At 35.5% G+C, this 22961-nt stretch overlaps 2 protein-coding genes across 4 annotated transcripts in view; one reads left to right on the forward strand and one right to left on the reverse strand.

The window, feature by feature from the left end:
- Positions 1–4753, reverse strand: part of Iml1 (GATOR complex protein Iml1) — a 35381-nt gene extending 30628 nt beyond the window's left edge. For 2 of the 3 annotated variants that reach the window (XM_089243866.1, XM_089243865.1), the window contains exons 1-5: positions 4616–4753; positions 791–878; positions 571–617; positions 310–410; positions 80–163 (exon numbers count right to left, since the gene is read on the reverse strand). In XM_089243866.1, the coding sequence (XP_089099992.1) occupies positions 80–163; positions 310–410; positions 571–617; positions 791–878; positions 4616–4658 (363 nt within the window). In that variant the 5' untranslated portion in view covers positions 4659–4753. Of the gene's footprint in view, positions 1–79; positions 164–309; positions 411–570; positions 618–790; positions 879–1239; positions 1357–4615 lie in introns of those variants that run through there. The other variant, XM_089243867.1, reaches the window with a different exon arrangement.
- A 570-nt stretch (positions 4754–5323) lies between these two features.
- LOC149076311 (uncharacterized) overlaps positions 5324–22961 on the forward strand; it is a 47199-nt gene continuing 29561 nt past the window's right edge. Inside the window, exons 1-6 of the mRNA XM_089243864.1 lie at positions 5324–5458; positions 7734–7829; positions 9044–9181; positions 10569–10612; positions 16871–16934; positions 17922–18035. Of these exons, the coding sequence (XP_089099990.1) occupies positions 7743–7829; positions 9044–9181; positions 10569–10612; positions 16871–16934; positions 17922–18035 (447 nt within the window). The 5' untranslated portion in view covers positions 5324–5458; positions 7734–7742. The remainder of the gene's footprint in view (positions 5459–7733; positions 7830–9043; positions 9182–10568; positions 10613–16870; positions 16935–17921; positions 18036–22961) is intronic.

Genomic DNA, 22961 nt, shown 5'->3' on the forward strand with positions numbered 1-22961 from the left:
TTCCATCCATTCAAGAAATCACTTCAAGAAAAATTAAATCATCAAAGCCCCTATATTGAAGTTGATTCTGATTACAAACCAAATGTTTCTTTAACCTCCACATATCACTTCTTGCCAGATATTGATCTTTAAATGTTAACTCCAAGGAATCAAGTGCAACATTCTGAAAATAAAAACCAATTTGAAAATATATTTTTCAAAAGATAAAAGTTATTAGATAAATAAAATTAAAAAATTAGTTTCAAAATTTGAATATTTTAATGTAGAAAATGTGTAAACAATTCTTGCATGTATGTACAATATGTATACCTTGACATCAGTAACAACACTAATTATGACCTCTGCATGTGCTTTTAACTGGAATGTGTTGGCTATCGACTGCTCGATACTGACAGTGTCAGATGGTAAACCTGAAGAATAAAAATGAAAGACAAAAAAACATCTACACTTTTTCCAGAATTATCAGAAGTAAAATTTACACCACGGGTCACTGTGCTGCAAGATAACTGCAATTTACAGTAAGAAACTGATTTGATGAAGATAAAAAATGCATAAGAATAAGTTGCATACTTTTATGAGAGTCTCCTAAAAGGTCGCTAACTTTCAACAACAATGAACTGTAATGTAAAATGTTCAAAGATTCAATTAACATCAAAGTTTAAGGATTTTAAATTTTATACTAAATGAAGAGTCATGAAAAATTTGAAGGAAAAAATTAACAAAAATGTTATGAATGGCTATGTTTTCTATACATGCTGCATGGGAAAGATCAATATTAAAACTGACTCACCTATATTCACTATCAGGTGATGAAATTTCAATTATATCACCTATACCAAGATTGTTGAAATCCTTCAAATTTATAAGTAAGTCTTCCTCTGTGAAGAAAATGAGTTTTAGTACAAAACTTTTTATCTTACATATTCCTTAAAACTTGCTTTATTTGTGAGCAGTCCCATTAGAATTAAATTAATTAAAGCAGCAAGGATTTCAACTAAGAGGCATTTTCTTTTCTTCCTTCATTGGTTTAAAAAAAAAATTGGTTAACAATTTTTGTTTTTAAACATATGAACACAAAAATATCAATATTATTTTTTAAAAAATATACTGCCTTTAAATAGACAATAAAATTAATGGTTTTGCTAAATTTCATTCTAAACTAACATAATCACTAAAAGTAAAAAAAAAAATTGAAGGAATATGGTGGGATGACCATATAACTAAAATTTATTATATTACCATATTTTTTTTTCCTTGCAGTACAATAGTGCAATGTAGACATGTTAACTGAAAATTCTTGATTTAGAGCAGTGGTTCTCAGCCGGTGCTCCGCGGAGCCCTTGGGGCTCCTTGTGCACTCTCCAGGGGCTCCGCGGCCGCTCGAGGAAAATAAAAATGAACAGTAAAATTTAAAAAAATAATTATAAGTATTTTTAAATAGTAAAAAATAAATCAGTAACTTTGCTGAGTAATTAAGAAATTGGCCTAGGGGCTCCGCCATAAAAGTTTTTTACTTAAAAGGGCTCCTCGAGTCAAAAAAGGTTGAGAACCGCTGATTGAGAGGATCAGACTGCCATTGTCTACCCTAAACTTTGTCATACTTGTGTTGTGAATTCACCTTCAATATGATTTAATACGGTGTGAAAGAAAGAACAACAAAAACAGTACTAATGAATTGAACTATCAAATGCAGTGCCGTCTTAACACATGGGCCTACCTGGGCATGGCCCGGGGGCCTCAGGAGAAAAAGGACCTCACAAAAATGAGACCAGGTTGACATTTTTTAGACAATACTAAGTAGGGCCTCAGAAAAGACACTTGGCCTGAAGGCCTATGTTGCTCTTAAGACGGCCCTGATCAAATGTGGGCCAAATAGAACTTAGGAAGACAACTAAACTACTCAACCATACATGCACCTCATAAATATCCTTCTGGGGAAATTTCTACCAAATTGCTACACGCTGGATATATATATAGTATACTGTATATAATGCATTTAATTTTTTTTCCAGCCAGCTACATCTTCATTGCTGCATTGTAACAAAATGAAAAAAAAATTAAATTCTATAATACAATATACATAATATTTACTGGGGTAACTTTATAATTTTTTTCAAAACATTCAATAAGACAACCTCCCAATATAATATCAGTTTTCGGTGGAACAAGGGGGGGGGGGGTCATTACAACGAGAGTCGACTGTTTCATATTCACAAATATATATATATATCAATGAATCAAGGAAATAGATTTTTTCTGGATATTATGTCAAGGCAAACATGGAAAGAAATGTCATCTGGTATTCACCAGGAATCGAGCCTAGCTCCTCTGGCAAACTGAGCAAGTGAGCTATCATAGGCCTATACAAATACAAATACAACGCCACAACAGGCAAATTGCCCAACGAGGTAGCTGACTTAAGAACATCACGGATCCCTGAGCCATTTTTTGGAGGCCCTACCTACTACTGCTACACCACACATGCACCCCGCCCACCCCCCACCCCCCGCGGAACCCCCAACGAATCGGTACATGCGGGAATGTGCGTGTACCTGTAGTGAAACCTGACGACGTTTTTTTTGTTTCTCTGTAATGCTTGTTATGTGTAGTGCTGCCATCTGCCACCAGTTTTTCTAACTATGAGTGAAGTGTTATGATTGAATGATTTATCGTTGTAGGACTGTTGCTCTCTGTGGCGAGACTTTTTAACGGGGAGATCGGCTCGCATTTGTGCCTTGAAGTTGGGAACCACAGAAAACCAACTTCAGCCGACCACCACTGTGGGGTTCGAACCCGGATCCTCGCATCGCGAGTCCGTCACTATAACCACTCGACCACCACAGCGGCAATGTATAGTATACACCACTATAGACAAAGGAACAAATAAAGACAGGGTTGCATCTCCGGTTCTCAACTTTGAGGTGCAAATGTGAGCCTATCTCCCCTTTCAAAAGTCTCGGCACAGAGAGCAACAGGCCAAAAGTACAATTATTCAATCATTACACTTAATGCATAGTTAGAAAAGTTGATGGAAGATGGCAGCACTACACATCACAAGCATATGTAATATATTTTTACACAGAAATAAACTTCACAAAAGATTCACTAAACACATTTCAACATGTACCACATTAAAGTTTTGCAAAGGAATATGGACGAAGCGCATGTGAGGTTTAGTAAGGTTGCATCTCCAATGGTGTATGTGGTAGCACATTTGCTTGGTTTGCGAGAGAAACTGTTCGATTTTCAACAGTGACACATTTTTTTTTTCCAAGTTCACCTTGTAATAATATCTAAAAAAGTTCTATTTCCTTTATGTATTGGGCTGAGAAAAAGCCGTCTCCATCTTAATATTACTGTATGTTTATAAAGTCAAATCCTGTTATAATAAATTCCAAGAGACCAGAGAAATCACTTTGTCATAAAGAAATTTTGTTAAGATAGAATTACAAGTTTAAGCATTGTTCCTATGTAAACTTTTCTGGGAGATTAGAAAAGTGTTTATTAATACAAGATGCACACTACAACGGTGTTTGTGAAAACAGGATTAGACTGTATTTTTGTTGAGGGGACAGTTCAAAATGGTCCTTCTGAAATTTGACACCAACTGGATAATTACTTTTCATGCTTTCTTTGCGCATGTTTTCATTTCTAAATTTGATTAATTTATATACGAGAACCTTATTATTAATATAGCGATAAAAATGACTCTTCTATTAAATGCCTATAATAAACAACTGGTTCCCAACCCAGTTACCGTGGGCACCATTCACTGGTGGCCAGATAAACTTAATTTATTCTATCAATCATGCAGGCTCATAACTAGGCTCCGTCAAGTCAGACAAGACCCAGGATCTGTCCTTTCTGGGATGTAAGTCCTTTACCTGTGTGGGTTGGATTGTGCTGGGAAGGGCCAGGGCCTCCTTTCCAACACCTCGTAATTAGACTGGACAAGCGGGGTCTTGAGCCATATGGGGACCTCACAAAAAAAAACTTACACATTTTACATAACCTTTTCAAGGCAGTGCTGTCTTAACGCATGGGCCTACCTGGACCTCGAGAGAAGAGGGTACCTCACAAAACTGAAAACCCTTTGAAATTTTCGAGAGTTTGCCACGTAGGGCCTGAGAAAAAAACGCTTGGCACGGAGACCATGATGCTCTTTAGATGGCCCTGTTTCAAGGGCGCCCCCCCCCCAAGAAGGCATGCAACAGCCCTGATATATATCACGGCTTTTCTTTCTTTCAAACTGAGCAATCCGGTTCTATCGCCATGGGCAATTCACTACCGAATGAGCTGTATCGCCTAACAGTCTGAGTGCATACATCCTATTGTGTCTGATTTTTAGTGCTGCCATCTATATGTGATATTACGGCTATAAAATACCCATTTATGACAATAATTTAGCAATCGCATCAGCTATCTTAAAAAAAAACGCACATAAAGGCCACCAAGATAAAGCATTACATTTCATCACTGAAGTTAAAGGGACTTCAGTTTGTTTACAAAACATACTACACTCAGATAAGCACTATGACAAACGATTATTAACGAATGTTATATACATTAAATACAATAAAATTTAAATACAAATCAATAAAAACTTTCAAGTCACCGCTGAATGTTTTGACGTGATGCCATAATTTAAAGCGCTTCATCTTGACATTATTTTCAAACTCTCTTCATCCAGCTGATTAGTAGTGCGGCGGAATTTGTAATAAGTTACAAACAACAACTGCACAGTAGGGCTCCATTCCTTTGTTTATAACGACGGGAAGCCGCACGTGACCACATAAAAGAAATTATTATTGATTTCAAAACATTTTTTTTTCTTCAATTTTTTTTAATAAATTCGATCTTATTTTTAAATTAATCGTAGATAAAATTCTCGAATCTTGTCCAGCAGCGGTAGCGCTACTTTCGGTTCAACGGTTTTGTTCGAACCAAGTTGAAGTGCGAATATGTTTTCAAATAAAATAATCTAATTATCTAAATTATTGAAATTAGATCTTTTAATGAACAGAAATTGTTTTTTTTAACTTGTCATTCAAATAGCTGAATTCAAAAAGAAAAATAAACATGATTGTTCAAGTAAAAAAAAACCAACAATATATTTAAATAAAAATGAATCAATACGGCTTTTTAATTGGTAATTAACTTGTTTTGATTCCAGAGATGATCAATGCAGTTAAAAAAAATGTATATATTTCATTATTTTCTTCTCGAAAACTATCAATGACTTCTATGGGCGTGGTAGATGCCGCGAACCACTCTTTGGGAAACGTATGATATTTCTCGCAGGATCATAATAAAAAGTGGCAACCAAATAAATTCGCGGGCTCCGGTCTGTGTGTAGTTATTTAGTAATTTTCATAAATTATGTGCAACGTTGGGAGTGTTACTTGAAATATTTGTGATGTTACATTTACTCCATGGAAATTCTTCCAGTTATTTGTTTGTATGTTGCTTTAGTTAAGTTTTTTAAAATTAATGAATGTTATTAATGTGTTTCGCATGTGGTCAAGTTTACGCGAGTATCAAATTTCCTTGGTTTATGTTTGTTTATTATTCAGCTTTTCCGTGATCAACAGAAATGACAGAAATTCCCATGTTTGTGTTTTTTTCCAGTTAATGAATGTGTAGATCGAACTAAATATATTTATAATGGATCTCTAGGAATGTTCAGATCCAATACAGCTATTATGGTGCGCAAGTTTTGGTAATACAAATGTAAATCAATTTTACATTGGCGACTTCAAGTGGCGATAATATTCTATAATCCCTTTTAGTGTTTTCCTGTTTTTTATGCTGCCAATTCCATTTCCTCACAATATTTCTAATATGAACATCTATAGCATGGTCCCATTTCCCTTAGAAACTGAAAGCAGTCCAAAAATAGCAAATGAACATGCATTGGTGTACTTAAAATGGGGGGGGGGGAAGGTCAATACCAATTATAGTGTTTACCATAAACCGATCCGGGCACAAGTCACTCTGGGTTTCAGACTCTTTAAAATAGTAAATTAAAATAATATTTCTTTACGACCCTGAAAACGTAAGAGCAGAAGTTACAAAAAATAAGGAAAAATATATCGGAAAAATACAACCTGATGGAAACAATCCTAGTGAGACAAGACACGTTTAGACAACGGAAAATGAAATGACGCTATTTCAAATACTATTACACTAAGGGAGACGCCATTTGAATAGCCCACATTACTATAGCCACCTGGAATGAAAAATCTTTAAAAAAATTACGTTAAGTTGGCATTATTATGACTGCTGTGGCAACTTACTGCGCCCTTGGTGATTTGGAATATACTGCTTTGGCAGTCTGGATTGTACTGCATCTGTACCGATGGGAAAAAAAAGTGATAATTTTTTGTCAAAAATGGGCACTGTGTTTTTATGTCAAATGATTAAGCCTATAGCCTTTTCTATCTAAAAGTGTTGATGTTTGCATTCTGCATATAATCTGCAGATTGTACTCAGAGAAATACTGTGCTTAACCCTATAATATTAACTCTACGTCTCATAGACATAAAGGGTTATCATCCAGCTTATCATTTCCTATTTGTTCTCTCGTTTTGTCCCTATGTAAATTGAAGATGTTAATAATTAAGATTCTGGCTTATTGATTAGCTACTGCTACTAAACCAAACATGCGCCTTGTGCACATTCCTCTGCGGAATTTCTAATGAATCACTACTTGTCAGAACGGGTTGTGTGAGTGCATGTATATGCATAGTCCTAACATATTGTTACGAAGGGTAGAATTAGAAAAGGCTTGGTTAATGCATGCAAGGTTTGCGTGGCACGTGATTGTGATAATAGAAGAACGAGGTTCAAGACGGACTCGGCAAGTAGAACGCGAAGGGAGAAGACGTTCGGAAGGCTGCTGTAGTTTAGCAGTAGTTTTAGCAGCTCATGTAAAGCGAGTATTTGTTCTTGAATCCTCGTTCGTGTGATTGTCTACCCATGTTCAAGTCCTCTGCGAAGAACCCTGGAGAGATCCGTGCGACGGGACGGGTCTGGTGAGAAGAGGTTTGACGAGTGACCCGGCGGCACGACGTAACAAAATGTATGTTGTCAGACTTGTTTTGTGTACTTGCCAATGCTGCAACTAGATGATCGGTCACCTGGGGCAAGTGCACATTTTGGCGCCCCCTTGTAATGTTGGAGAGGTTTGAAAATAAAATTTGCGCCCCTTCTGGTCCAGAGCCTGGGGCACGAGACCCGTCTGCCCCCCCAGTTGCGGTCCTGGACCTTGTTAGATATTGAGCTTATTGCCATTGATTGAGCTAAAACCGTATAAAATTTCTATACTTTCACAATATTTTAATTTTAACATTGATTTCTATGGTAATCATTTTCTCTACTTGTCTTTCAGCATGGGCTTGACAAATCCTATTCGCCAGGTTGCTATGACAACTGAAAAATTTGTACTGGTGTCTAAAATTGAGTTTTGATAACAACATTTTTTTAGCGTGCATAACGTGAAAAGAAATCCCGAAATAGCAGAATCCCCCCCCCCCCCCCGTTTTGCAGACAATTTTTTTTTGTCCTACTTGTGTCCACGAAAGAGAGGTTTTATTGTATGTATTCAAAATTCTTTATTTGTACAAATAATATTTGCAAGATGCATCTTGTGGCTAAAAAAAATATGTTTATTAATCTAGGTGCACTAGTGATTTAAAACAACTGCTTATGTGTGTCTTTTTTTCTTCCACTAGGCATAAGATATGACTGAAAATACTATTAGCGTGAAACCTGATCTTTTTAAAGAAGTTAAATTTTGCATTTTGGAAGATGGAGAAGATTTGGACAAAGTATGTAGTTTTTTTCACTTTTTTAAATACAGGGTGGGCAAAAAGTCTGCAGAAACTTAGAAAATTCATAAAAACCAGAAAAATGACCAAAATAAAAAATGGTTTGCAGGACTAGCATCACTAGGTCACTTGAATTTTTTTAAGATGGGAGGAAAAAAAAATTAATTCAAAAAGCAGCCAATGGGTGGCGCTGATGCATACAAGTCAAAGAAAATATACGCAAATAACAAACAGAATGCCTCAAAATCTTTTATTACAGTAGTATGTGTTCCACATGACCATCACTACAGGGGATAACTCATTGCAGGTGAGTCACAAATCCAGCAACGGCAGAGTGCAGTAGGTCCACATACATGGTTTGCAACAGTGAACTGGTTGTGGATTAGGAGCACAAGTTCTTATAACCATCTCATTTGCATATTTCCACCGAAGTCGCTCGTACCAACGTTTTCTATTGGCTGTTTTTGGCATTTTATTTCCTTAAAAAAATTCTCATGACCTAGCGATGCTAATCCTGAAAACCATTTTTTACTTCAGTTATTTTTCTGATTTTTATTCATTTTTAAAGTTTCTACAGACTTTTTGCCCACCCTGTATAATAATACACCCCAAAGCAGAATATGCCGAAATCTGCGAAGCAATCAGTGCCACTGCAGAACAGTCTTTAAGAATTTTGAGAAAAAGTATAGAAAACCCACAATTATGGGTTGGGGGGGGGGGGGGTTTATCGCAGAACATTTCCACTCAGCCGAGAGCTCGCAACAGAACAATGCAAAACCCTCTGCTTTGGGAGTAATACATAATATTCTAATAAATTTCTGAGAATTTGTTAATATTCTATCTAATGCCTGTCTACAAAATGAAGAGTAGCTTAACAAATTGACCTATAATAAATTTCTATCCTGAAAATATTAGTTCAGAATTTTTTTTTCTAAAAATACATTTTGTCATGTCTCTCAAAATTTATATTTTCATCTCTAATAAAGAACAATAATGAAATCAGTGTGATAAATAAGATTTAAGAAATTTGAAATTTCTAATTTATACTTGCATGCTTTGAAGTAAATTATTTAAACAAAATTATGGAACCCAAAATAATGTTCGGGAAAATATTTCTAAAATGAAAATTTATTTTTTTAAATTTAATTTTCTTGTGTTTACGTTTATTTGGAATTGCATTTCAGATTGTCTGAAAATTCTTTTCCTTCTTACAGGCGAAGCAGATTCTCTTGGATGGAGGAGCAAACCATCAAAGCTACTTGTCAGACATGGTTACGCATGTCATTGCTGATAATCCTGATAATTCAGACATCAGTGAAGCACAGGAGTTGTTTGAAAAGCCTGTCATTACTGTAAGTATATAGCAGTTTTGAAAGGCACTTTTCTGTTATAACCATCCACTTGGCGACCCCTTCTCTGACAAATTGTTGCCTTTTTTTTTTTTTTTGGAAAATTTGCACTGCCAATTTGGCTCAGCTTATTTCTTGGTGAGTTTTCTCAGAGGCAGTTTGGCTGTCTCATGCAAAAACACTTTTGTTACTTTCAGTTAAAACCATATTGTTTTTCCCCTCGCAATGTAATTTATTTCTGTTGCTTGATTCAACGGAGCTGTGTTTATGTGAAGATGAAGTGTTGACCAAAGATGTATTATCTTTAATACAGCTTTCATTTCAGCAGTACTGGTTTACATTCTGTTATATTCCAATAAATTTCGATAAATGTTTTAATATCAATGTTCTTGTTAAATATCATGCCAAAAAGTCTAAATATTGCGTTAACAAGCCTAGTATCACACCAAAGGCATGCGGAAAGAATCAAGCCAAAATGTGCTGATTTGGTGTCAAAAACGTGTGGATGGTTTATAAGAGAGAAGTGTACCTTTTGAAACTCCTGTCAAAAAAAGAATGAGTAATACAAATAGTACATTTTGTTGAAGCAGCTATCATGTACAACTGACTGCGTTTATGCCAGGTTTGAAATAAATGCATATTATGATCTTTTCTGTCACATCTTTCAGTGCACCCATCATAGCTCGACGTGCGCTTCATAACTTGCAAAGTTGTTCCATAGGCAAATTCTTCATTTAAATAAAAGGGAAAAAGTCACATGAATGAAAGATCCGGACAATGAGCTAGTTGTAAAAAAGTATGGGAATATGATATTTTTGACAAGCAGTGCAACTTACGTCCTGAAATGGCATTACAAGCAGCAACATTTGCATTTGTGGATGTTGCAGAATTAGGCTTTCAATCTGCATTTATATATTTTTATAAACCCTAGAAAAGTAGTGCCACTGGAAAGAAATAATAATTGAGTATTAACTGCACCTATTCTTTTTAATAGAGAAAATCCAGCTGATCCAAATGATTAACTTTTTAAACTCAGCAGGGGCAGCTGATAAAGTTGCACACAATAATCTTAAATTCATTCAAAATGTTGAAAAAAACAGTAAACCTATTAAGGATCAGATCATTTTGCATATTCAATTAAACAAATTCAAATCATTATTTGCTAGATTATTATCACATTTTACACATAATCACAATATCACTATGCAGATGAAATGCATAACCTAATTATCAAGGGAAATTTTTCACACTCATGCATGATCAACAATAGTTTTCTTATGAAAATTTTAGCACATTAGTTGAATTTTTCAGAACTTTAGTTGAAAATTCAAAATGTTCTTATATAATCATTTTCGAAATATATGCAATGATGTTTTTTTTTTCCTTCCAGAGCCGCTGGGTGATTCTTTCAGCAAAATGTCAAAAACTCCTTCCGTATCCTATTTGTCATTTTTTTTTATATTCACAGTTCGTTACTTTGATATTCCTTTGTTTTTGTATATTTTGTTTCTAGCTATTTCATTCATTCTATTAATATATTTATATTGACATATTATATTATACATTTACACATTTAAAACATTCGGCTGAACCCTTTATTTACGGATGATACTTTAAAGGAGAGTTGGACAAAACCTTTTCAGTCTTTAGTCCAAATATAAGGTATGGCTACAACTCAGACGCCACAAACTGATGTAATCAACATGTTATATGAATTAATAATATTTTAAGGTAACTTTCATTGCCAGATGGAACCTCTTGGCAGGCTGGATTTTGGCCGGCTGGCTAGAAGTTGTGAACCCCCTGCAATGAATGAAGCACAGTGAAACCCCTCTTAAAAGGTCCTCTCTCCCCCCCCCCCCTGTAGATGTGATTGTCACTCTTTTACAGCCAAATAATAATTATAAAATATTTTTAGTTCTTCAATAACAACCTTTTTTTAGTCGTCCCTCTTTTATAAACAAATTTTTTTTTTTGTCCTTCCAATGTCTACAAAAGAAGTGTTTTACTGTATTAGTTTTCATAAATTCTTGTATTTTCCTGGAATGGGAGCTTCCTGGAAGTGCATGCAGAGCTGGAATGTTTCTGCAGTGCACAGGCAGGGTACCATTGTTTGAACGGATCCTCTCAAACCACCAACTCATTGCTCATTTTATAATTTATCTCTTGTACATAGGGTTGGGTAAAAAACTGTTTTTTTTAAAAAAACATTGAAAACATTAGTATTAGTTTAAATAGTATTAACATTAAAAACAATAAAATTTCTGAAAAATCAAACTTCTAATAATTAATTAAAATAAAATGTTTATTAATATAATTAACACTATTCCCATATTTAAATAATGCGATAAATATTTCTTATATTTTAACAAATACCAACTTTTGCAATTTAATTATTTTTTGCTTAACTCAATGGATTACTTCGTGTTTGAAAATTCTTTTAATGTTCTTATTAATCATAATATAAAGTTGTTTTCTCCAGTTACTTTCAGTATGCTTAATTAGGAAGCTAAAAACTATAATAAAAATTATGTGAATATAATGTATTTAATGAAGCATAAATAATGCAGATTAATTAACGATGATTTACGATATACAGGGTGGTTATAACTAAGGTTCTGATTTTAAAACACTGTAAAAAAAAGAACGATTGTCAGAATAACTTGAAAATTGACATGAATATTCTTGAAGAAATATAATTTTATTAAGTAAAGGGAGAAAAAAAGACTTTAAAATGTAAAATTAATGACATCATCCAACACATGGGAAATTTGCTTGCAGAATGGAAACAATAGCCAGTCACGGCAAAATGATAATTATAGCATTGCACGATTTCATAATTCATGGAAACATTAAAAAAAAATGAAGTAATTGAACAAATAACTACAATTTACTCAAGAAATGTTAAATATGTTGTCCACCGTGTTCTGGCTATGAGGTGAAAGCACAAAAATTCTTGTTTAACAACAGATCAGAGCATGCCATGGGCATGATGTGGATGCGCTTGCAATTCACCTTCATTAAACCAAACGCGCCCCACGTTAATATTCCTGAGGAACTTCTAACATGTAGGGGATGCGCTGAAGCTTGCAATTCACCAAAGTTTGCAATTTGACCACTGTTCATAACATTTTGAGGTACCCCCACAGCCAGAAGTTGAAAGAGTTAAGGTCAAATGAACTGATGGCCGGAGATAATACACCACTACATTTAGATGTGTGATGCAATCCTTATTCATGAATTTGTTAAAGATATAGAGCATCAGAATGTAACCAAAGGTTAGCAAATGTGGTAAGAATGAGAAATTTTGGCTTCTGTATATAACTTTAAATAACTAAGATACTTCATATGAAAAATATATACAGTAGACTCGGTAACTCGACACCCTAAAAGTATCGACAAACATGTCGACTTAAGCGGATGTCGAGTTAGCGGGGTTTCGCTCTAAATTTTTGTCCGATCATTTTTGTGTACATAATTATACGCATTCAAACAATTCGATTAAATAAAATGCTAATTCTGTCATTAATTTTAATTTGGGGTTGTTTCATAATAGAATCAAAACATATAAAAAAATTAACCTCATGAAAAATAATCAAGTATATTTGTTTGTTTTTCTTTCTGCAGAGAAAACAAAAATTCTACAGTGTTCAGTTTATCCCGTGATTGTTCGGCTTTTTCCTGAGTGTGTAGGAATCGACGTATCACATCTACAGCTTTCAATGCATCATGGCGAGATGATGTAGATACTTCATCTGAACTGCGGGTTTTTTGATTTTCCGATAAAACTAACGGTTTCAATTTTTCTATAGTTTGCAGCCAAAAGAACTGTCAAACGTGTGTTTTCACCTCCTTTACTTTTTTTGCCTTTGAAGGCAAGCGTTTGGTTAGGCGAAAAAATGAACCTGTCTCATCACAATTAAACACATCTGCATCTTTATACCCTTCTATCATTGGCTTCAGAATATCATTCTTCCAATTTTCAACAGTTTCTTGAGATGCAGATGTGCTCTCTCTGCAAACTTTCGTAAAAACAATGCCGTGGCACTCTTTGAATCAGGTCAACCATCCACTGCTCGCTGTAAAATACCTTGATTGAGATTTTTTGCGAAATCCTTTACTTTCTCTTGAATTAATGGTCCGGGTAATGGGATTGAGTGAGACTGAGTGGATTTAAACCACAAAAGAGTTGCTTCTACGTCACTGAAGTCTGATTTTCTTATGCGTTTTCTGCTTGGTTCATAAGATTCAAATACTGACAAAAAAAATTTCTTATTTTTGGCAAATGTTGAAATAGTGTTCCATGCAACTCCATATTCTTTGGCGAGTTCACTCTGAGTTTTACCCGATTCTAGTTTTTTAATTTAAACTTTTGATTGTAAACTTAAAGTGTGGTGTTTGCGTACAGCCATTGTATTCACGGCCGTCGATAATCAAGATGACAACCAAATGACATATTTAGCGTCTAACTAGGCTTTAGCTCTTTTTCTTTTACTCTTTTTCCAAGAAATCGTGAAACTGAGTACCACCGAAAACATTCTTTACAACAGACGATATCAAAACTCCCAATAGATAAGATTTTAATCTAATTTTGGATGCGGACAATATCCACACGTTTTTTTGACCATGAAAAGAATGAAAGACCTTTTTTGGAAACTCCACTAAAATGATAAGCAAGCCAACAGATTTCAAACATTCATTCTTCACATACACGCCCCCAATGCAAAAAAGGGACCCATCATAGAGAACAAAGGATTCTTAAAGTACCCATGAACAATGTCAAAAAATTCTTATACAAATACAACGCCACAACAGACAAAATGCCTAACGAGGTGGCTGATAAAAAGATGCCCATAAAAATATGGTTGTCATATATTTCAAAAATACAGCAACCCAACTAAAAATGCAATTAACACAAATTATAAACAATATATACACATGATAAAATATTATACAATGCCCATAAAGAATACTTATGGTTGTCTTATTCTAAGAGTGGATAGCTTCTCGATTTACCCCAACATGTTTATCGTACTTCTTTTTAAACGTGTCAATTTATTCCGTTTATTAACAACCCTATTCGAGAAAAATTCCCTGCGACACTATAACCTTGCATTGTCCCTCACCAATCGATACTGGTGTCCCCTTGTAAAAGCAGTCGATTGGCGGTGTACTAAAAGTTCATGGTCCATCCTATCCATCCCATTGAAAATTTTAAACACTTCGATCATATCTCCTTGACACCTGCATTCATCCAATGCAAACATATTTAAAAAATGAAGTCTCTCTTCATAACTCAAGCCCTGTGTGCCAATAAGGACACGCGTAGCTCTTCTCTGCACCCTTTCAACCAAGTCTATGTCCCTCTGTAGGTATGGTCTCCAAAACCTTACAGCATACTCCAGTCCAGGACGAACTAAGCCTCGAAAAAGCGGAAGAATGACTTTAGGAGAACGCGAAGAGACCTTTTTGAAAATGGGACCAAGCATTCTATTCGCTTTTTTGACCACCGCTGAACAATGTTCAGAAAACCTAAGTCGCTCATCAACGAGAATTCCCAATTCGGTGACCCTAGTTGAATCTGGGATAGTGACACCATTCAACTCGTAAGAGAACCGTGGGTTGTTCAAACCAAAATGAGTGACCATGCACTTATCTACGCTAAACGTCATGCTCCATTCATTTGCCCATGCTGCAATCCTGTTTAAGTTGGTCTGGAGCAACTCCCTATCGCTTTCATTCCCAATTACCCCCATTAGCTTCACATCATCTGCGAATTTGCTAGTAATCCCATTGATACCCTGATCAAGTTTGTCGTTAAAAAGTGAAAAAAGTATGGGGCCAAGGATACTTTCCTGAGGAACTCCACTTGTGACGTCTGTCCAACCAGAGAATTCCCCATTCACCATAACTCGTTGCGACCTATCTCTTAACCATGATTCTATCCAATTCAGCAAGTTGCCCCCAATTCCAATCTCGTGTAAACGCTTCAATAGTTTGCCATGTTGGACCCGATCGAATGCCTTCTGGAAATCAAGGTAAACAACGTCGACATTTTTGCTCTTACCCAAAGCCTTAGTCACGTGATCATAGAAGCAAAGGAGGTTAGTTACACATGACTTCCCCTTCCTCAACCCATGCTGATTATCCGACTATACATTATTCTCGTCTATCCACTTCACAAACTGCCTTTTGATGATAATTTCCAAAATTTTCGAGAGGGAGCTCGTCAAACTCACTGGACGATAATTTTACACCGCTTCTCTACTACCCTTCTTAAATATCGGAACAACGTTAGCAAGTTTCCAATCTCTTGGGACGATACCCTCAGCAACACTACTCCAGTATATCTGTGCCACTGGCCCCAACAATTCATTAGCACATTCCCTGAGGACCCTGGGATAGATATCATCTGGTCCTGGTGCTTTGCTTGCACATACATTTCTTAGAAGATTTAGGACCTCCACGTCTTCTACTTGAATATCGTTGAGGGTTTTATTACCCCCATGCAACACCCGTATATCGAATATCATTATCTCCATTAAAAACCGACGCGAAAAAGTCATTGAAAGCACTACACATGCCTACATTGCTCTCTACCCTAGAGCCTCTTATCGAGAGGGGGGCCAACTGTCCCCTTACATCCATTATTGACGTATCGAAAAAATGATTTTGGGTCAGAGCCAATGTTATCTGCCAACCTAGATTCAACTTCCTTTTTACTAGCCCTTATCGCTTTCTTGAACAGTCTTCTTTTATCAGTAAACAATGATAGGTCACCTTGTCCACTTTTATACTCTCTGAATGCTCTTTTCTTTTCAAGATAAATGTTCCGCACGGTATCCGTGAACCATAGAGGGTGCGATGTACAAACACGCTTTTTTCGAACAAAGGGTATGACGTCATGCAAAACAGAGGACAGCTTCATACTGATAATAGAAGGCCAATTATAAAAACCAGTCGTGGTGAAGGGACAAAAATCGTAGTCGACTTAAGCGGAGTTAAGCCAAACATGTGTCGAGTTAGAGAGGTTTTCCTACATTGAAATTAGTATTGTGCCAACCAAGGGAATAAGAGATGTTGAGTTATCCACGTGTCGAGTTACCGAGAGTCTACTGTATATATTCAGGCCACTTTTATGAGACTTTTGAGAAAAAAAACCACTTACACCATCTTATGCCATTTAAAGATATACCATCAAAATGCACCCCAAGAATATAAAATGTGATAAAAATGAAAAATTTTGACTAATAATGAACCAATCTGATATTTTTCAAGGAAAATATAATATTTAGGCCACTTTTATTTGACTTTTTGAAAAAAACCACTTGGTTAAAACCATGGTATAAACCAAACAACCCTGCTTGCACATTACTTAAGAGTCCAGCAAATCAATGGAAAGCGAGGAAGCATGTGTAGTGTGAATTCATTTACTTTATGGGGGCATTTTGGTAGTCTCTTCTGTAAATAAATCCTGTTATATAAAGTAAGTCTGCATAGCCAAAACAACCCAATATGATGTATTATATGTGTAATTAAAAAATAATTTGTTATTCTAGTAAAGCTTTGATTCCTCATTGTGCAGTTTTATTCAAGTATTAATTATTGTTTCATTTATTTATTTATTTATTTTTTTAGTCTAATTTAATAAAATTTAAGGATAGTGTTTACAGTTCCTTGACATTTGCTTAGATTGAATGCTTTTTTTCCCACAAGATCAAAATTGTTTTCTGGCACTGTCATGTGTCCTTCATTGGTGAGTCTTATTTTTTTTTCCTTTCTAATATTATATTGATTCATGTTATCAGCTAAAAAATCTTGTTTTTTATATCAGCTCAATACAATTTACTCATTTTCATTCCTAAGTAAAGGGGTTGTAGTGCTTTAGTTAAGAAAAACTTCCACTAAATCTCTCTTAAAAGTTGGGACTTGTTTTTCATGACTTTTTAAAAAGCTATTGTATTTTATACAAAATAATATTTTATATTTATGCATAAATGGTAATTTTCTACTGATGTAGGTCAAAATTAAAATTTTTGGCCAAACAGTTGTGAAATGTCGTTTTTAACTGTTAGTATTAAAAACATTACTATTAATTTCATGAAAATAATTATTTTTGACCGCACATTATACCCACATTTTTCTAAATTGATTTAAATTAATGAACTTTCATAGAACTACGGTTAGAACTCCCAATTTCAAGCCATCCACCAGCTCACACTCCCGAAGTAACTGGGTTACACGAACACACCACAATTCGCAGCCTTTAATGGCCTTTCAGAAACACTTGAATTTTTGTCAATCAGTAGAAACTATTCTTGCAATAAAAAAACACAGATAATGCAATCTAAAATAAATATTGTCATTGCTTATCAGCTTAGAAAAATATTTTAAGAACTGCAGTGTTGCTGCCAAACTTATGTCATTGCTAGCTTTGAAGTGTTCGAGTGATCATTGGATTGTAGTTGGAGATAAATCTAATTCTTGGAATTGACAATATACATTGCTAAAAATAATTAATCCCGATTTTGTGTTCTTGAAATCAGACTAAGTAATTCAGATTTCTATATCCAAAACTCAATGTAGAGAAAAAAAATTGCAGTTGGAAAAAAATCTGGTCATATGAAGTGTACCTTAAGTAATAATTTATATTTATTCTCATGTTTATGTATGGTTTTTAAATTCTGTTATTCAAAGGATAAAAAGTAAAAGGTTTTACATAAAATTTCTTTTTTCACTGCAGGTTTCCAAGAAAGACAAGACACATCTATGGGCAATGATAACATTCTTTGGAGGCGAGTTCCAACAACATCTGAGTAAAAAATGCACTCACCTTATAGTTGCCAAACCAGAAGGGGTAATTGTATTTCTTTTTACTGCAGAATTGTCTTATGTTTGTTATATTGTCTTTATGTATGTTGGAATTGCAGCAAGGATGTAATAAATCACAAGCACTTTTTTTTTGCTTTTCATACTGCAATTTTCAGGCATCATACAAAGTTTATCTTACAGATGAGAATGAATCGCCATCCATAATACAGTCGCTATCCATTATAACACCCTCCCCCCCTGTTCCACAGAAAACGGGCATTGTATTGGGTGATCACTATCTCAAAAAATTGTTTTAAAAAGTGAGTTGGATTTAATATGAGGAAGTAGGGATGGGGTTTCTGTCATGAGATGAAAGAATGAAATCTGTACACTAGTAAACAAAAAATATTTGTAAATGGATTATTAAACAGTTATGAGCGATACATGCTAAATTGGACTGGATTATAATGAGCATCTTGCAACTTTCTGCTTTTAATGTATCATAGACAACACAACGTATTGAATCAGCATTTTGCTCCGGTCTGTCGAGTCACAAACATCCTCTCGCGCCATCTCCGCACTTGGCGACTGCTGGCCACAGTCTTTGGTGAGCCGCCGCAATCTAAAATCATGTACTGATTTTAACCTTTCTTCGGCAGATTCAACAGCATGGTTATAACATGCTGATCTTCAACCTTTTTGAAGAAATGGGTAAGACCCAGCCGACGGGCAGCATTCTTTCTTTCTTTGTAGCAAGCCAGAGAAAGTTCTCGATTTCTCTCCGTAACTTTAGCACTTCTAGCCTCATTAGGATCATTCTCTTCAATCATTCTGATGGCAATGCTGGTATGTTCAAAAATGTTAGACATTTGTTTTGTTGAAAGTCGTTTAGCTCATCAGCAAGTCTCCTGATTTTTGTCATTTGCACTGTTTTCCATCTCCTGTAGGTCTTAATTGGTGAGATCCCCAATGCGTGAGACTCTCGAAGTTCATCAACATTCCTCTCATCCACATCCTAAAATCCAATAAATTTTGCCATTTTGGTGATTTTGCACCTTGATTTTGTAAGCTCGCTCTCCAGATTGAAATGATAGGAATTAGAAAGTCTGTGCCGAATTTTTTTCCAAGCTCCCTTGATGCATGATTGTTTCACTTCAGCCTAAGCCTCTCCAATGTTGTCATTTGACATTTTTATGTTGTAGCTTTTCCAAAATTCTTTCACTGAAATTTTATTTTCGTCAGTGGTAGTATCAACTAACTATGTTTTCCTGAAATAATAACTCTTGAAAATTGCAATTACGCTCTGATCTATGGGTTGGGTGAGGGATGTTGTGTTTGGTGGTAAGAAAACCCCCTTTCATGTTCTCGTTAATTTCACTGATGCTGGAGGTATGTCCTGGAGCTTTATCCAGAAGCAGAAAAATTTTGAAAGCCACATTTGTTGTGTCACAATAAGCTCTCAATTCACAACGCAGTTCATTTACTTCTTTTTTTTTTCATAGTTTATTGTGAAAGTTTGACTCAAAAACCGCTCCAGTAATCCAGGTTTTTTTTTTTTCCTTTGAGTACCCCCTTTAGTGCTCGTGGGTTTTGGGAATAGTAAACCATGAGTGGTTGAATTTTATAATCTCCCGAAGCTTTTCCTCGTAACAGCAAAGTGAGACTGTCCTTACCTGGGACTCTTTTTTTTCTCTTGCACCGATAGAAATGTTCTACTAGGCATACGCTTCCAGAAGACCTGTTTCGTCGAGATTGAAAACTTGCTGAGGCAAATATTCATGTTCCTGAATCACACGTAAAAACTTTGCTGGGTAGCTCTCAGCTGCAGCAACTCCTGCAGTCTCTCTGGTCAACTTGAGATTATGGAAACCATGTTACACTTTGGAATGTTCAAACCAACCAGCACTTGCAACAAAAGATTGCACTTATTTAAGATCAGGATCTTTAACATTCCAATCATCAAATAAACTTTTCGCTTTAGCTTGGATAATCAACATGGACAATGGAACTGCACATTGCATATCATATTCAATCCATAGGTCTGACATCTTTTTTAATTTCTCCATGATTGGTATCTGCATCTGTGTTACCTTGGTTGTTGACAAACTCGTAGTACTTTTAGAACTTCTTTTTATTTTCTCTGCTTTTTTCTAATGGTTCTTAAGGTTGATTCAGAAATTCCTGTTTCTTTGACTATGTCCATTGTGCAATCATTGCATTCTACCTTTTCAGAACATCCAATTTCACCTCGAGTGTGATAGCTTTTTGCAGTTTTTTTAGGCTTGGAATCCTCATCACATTTACTACCTCTTTTCTCCATGATATTTGCATTTCAATAATCCTAACAATGTAGCAGAGCTTCTCATTTCTACAACTTTTGTTTAGCTTGACCCTACGCCGGGACAAAGCAATGCACACTTGAAGTCACGTGATCACGTTCAGGGTGACATTTTGTTTCTTCTTGATCATACCATATGTAAACCCCTATTGTATCACCTAAGGGCAATATGCTAATTTGGGTGGGGCCAAAATACCATCCTTAAAATTACATAACGAGGCAGTTTGCAGATACCATGTGAAAGCACCATCTATATTCTCCTACAGCAGCAGTTCTCAACCTTTTTTGACTTGTGGAGTCCTTTCTGGTATATAATTTCTATGGCGGAGCCGGATAGGCCTATTTTTTATTTATTCATCAAAGTTGCTGATTTATTTTTACTATATAAAAATATCTATAATTTTCAAATTTACTGTTTTTTTATATTTTGCTCGAGCAGCCACGGAACTCCTGGGGAGTACACATGGATCCCCATAGGCTCAGCAGAGCACTGCTGTTCTAGAGGAATTGCAAAAATAGGTTAATTTAAATTTTTGTGACAAATTTTCAAAATCATGTAAAGCAAGGGATACCTGTACTTTTTGGGATAAAAATTACATTACTCATCTTGTTCTAATGTGCCCAGTTGCAGTGAAAATTCATCAGGTTAGATTAGGTAATAATTACATGAACATACATAATGTAGTTAATTCCCTTAACATAAAAGGTCAAGGTCGAACACAATTTTGATAAGCAACACGGATTTTGTACATTTCTTTGCCAGAAAGAGTCAGGGTAGAGCTGAGTTCGAATGTTGTAATGGATTGAATGGTCTTTGTGGTCATTATATTAGATGAAAATAACATGGCATGGGATGGGTAGGAAAGTATTTTAGACCATACCAGTCATTACAATGAAACTGTCACAATGCATCATTTGTTGTACTATTATGATGTTAATTTTAACAGACAACATTAATTATTGTACTTGAAAGTAGCTGCAGATCATTTGTACATCCGAAATATCATTGTATGTGTTTAACATACTATTTTTTTTTAAATATGCATCATGTCAATTATAATGTAAAAATATGTTGTATAGGGGAAAAAATATGTGCTTGGGGTCATTCAAGTATTACATCAGTATCAATGGGGGGTTCCAATTTCCTGACTTTTGATGACAAGGGGGGAGGGGGGTTTGGATAATGTTTACATCATTAACCACCCTTTATGGAGATATGAAATATTCTTAATGGCATCTTATTCGGTGCGCCAAAAATGGAAAAAAACCTTTGAATAGTTATTGGGCACCTGAACTAACATTTTCCCTATTGATAAATCCCCTAAAGAGCCACTTTAGTGATCTCTAAATGTTTCACGCATCCTTCAAGTGCTCAGGAAATGTGTCCAGGCTTCTTAAGTGCTATGGAAATGTTTCCAGGCTGCTTAACCAGTCAAGTGGTTATGACGGCTTTTGCCGTCGCTGATATGCGTAATGGTGTTGCCTACGACGGCATTTGCAGACAGAAAGACTTTGCGGTCTTTTTCACAGATATGACAAAATAATTTGTCATATATGTGCTGCTATCTCTGTACAGCCATCCTTCTACTTTATTATCTCATCACTAGATGGAGTTGAGAATTATATTTCAAGGTCTGAGATTATTATTACTATTATCTTTGTCATGTTTTGCAAAGCTGCATCCCCATCGCTTTTTTTTTTGATTTCCGATTCCCTTGCGAAGATGCATCTGTTTTATTACTCATATATCTTTTAGCTAAGGTTCAACTACTATGGTTCCACACAAATCCATCAACAGCATTTCTTTTAGTCACAGGACATTATGACCGCCCCTCCCCACTTTTGGGGTGTCATATTATGTCTTGACACATTCGAGCTATAAAAAAACATGCTATAAAAAATATTTTAATATTTCAAAATTCCAAAAAAAGGGAAAAAGCGCGCGCATCTTTAAAAAAAAGTGGGCACCGCGGGTAACGCTCGGAGAAATTAATTGGACAGTTGACTGGTTAAGTGCTCTGGAAATGTGTCCGGACTACTTAAGGGCTCTGGAACTGTGCCACGCATCAATCAAGTGATCCGTAATTATGCCATGGATCACTTAAGTAATCTGGGAATGCTCCATGGGTAACTTGACTGATGTAGACCCGCACTGGGGGCCGCTTAAGTGCTCTAAAACTGTGCCACATGTCACTCAAGGGATCTCTAAATGTGCCACTGATCATTTAAGTGTTATGGAACTGTTTCGCTGGTTACTTAAGTGATCTTTGAATGTAAAAGCGATCTTTGAATCCTACTTCAGTGATCTGAAAATGTGCCATGGGCCACTTAAATGTTCTGGAATTGTGCCACGGGTCATTTAAGTGATTTGTAAATGTGCCGCTTAGTTAATTTTTAAAAATTAGGTTTCAGGGCACAAGCCACATCAGATAAACCTTCAGGGCCACATTTGGTCTGCTGGTCAAGGGTTTACCGTATATGGCTGAAAGGGTGGGTCGCAATGAATCTCTTAAAGAGAAATTTGAGTTCTTACCCTTCGAATAGCATTGAAATTAACAGAAATTGATTATAATAACAAATAAAGGTATTATCTTTCAAAATTTTAATTTTTTTTTTAAATATATTTTTGCATTA

Source organism: Pholcus phalangioides, unplaced genomic scaffold, assembly GCF_987345545.1.
Source record: "Pholcus phalangioides strain wild (caught in Gottingen) unplaced genomic scaffold, Ppha-v1.0 ptg000015l_1, whole genome shotgun sequence".
In the NCBI taxonomy this organism is placed as follows: Eukaryota; Metazoa; Arthropoda; class Arachnida; order Araneae; family Pholcidae; genus Pholcus; species Pholcus phalangioides.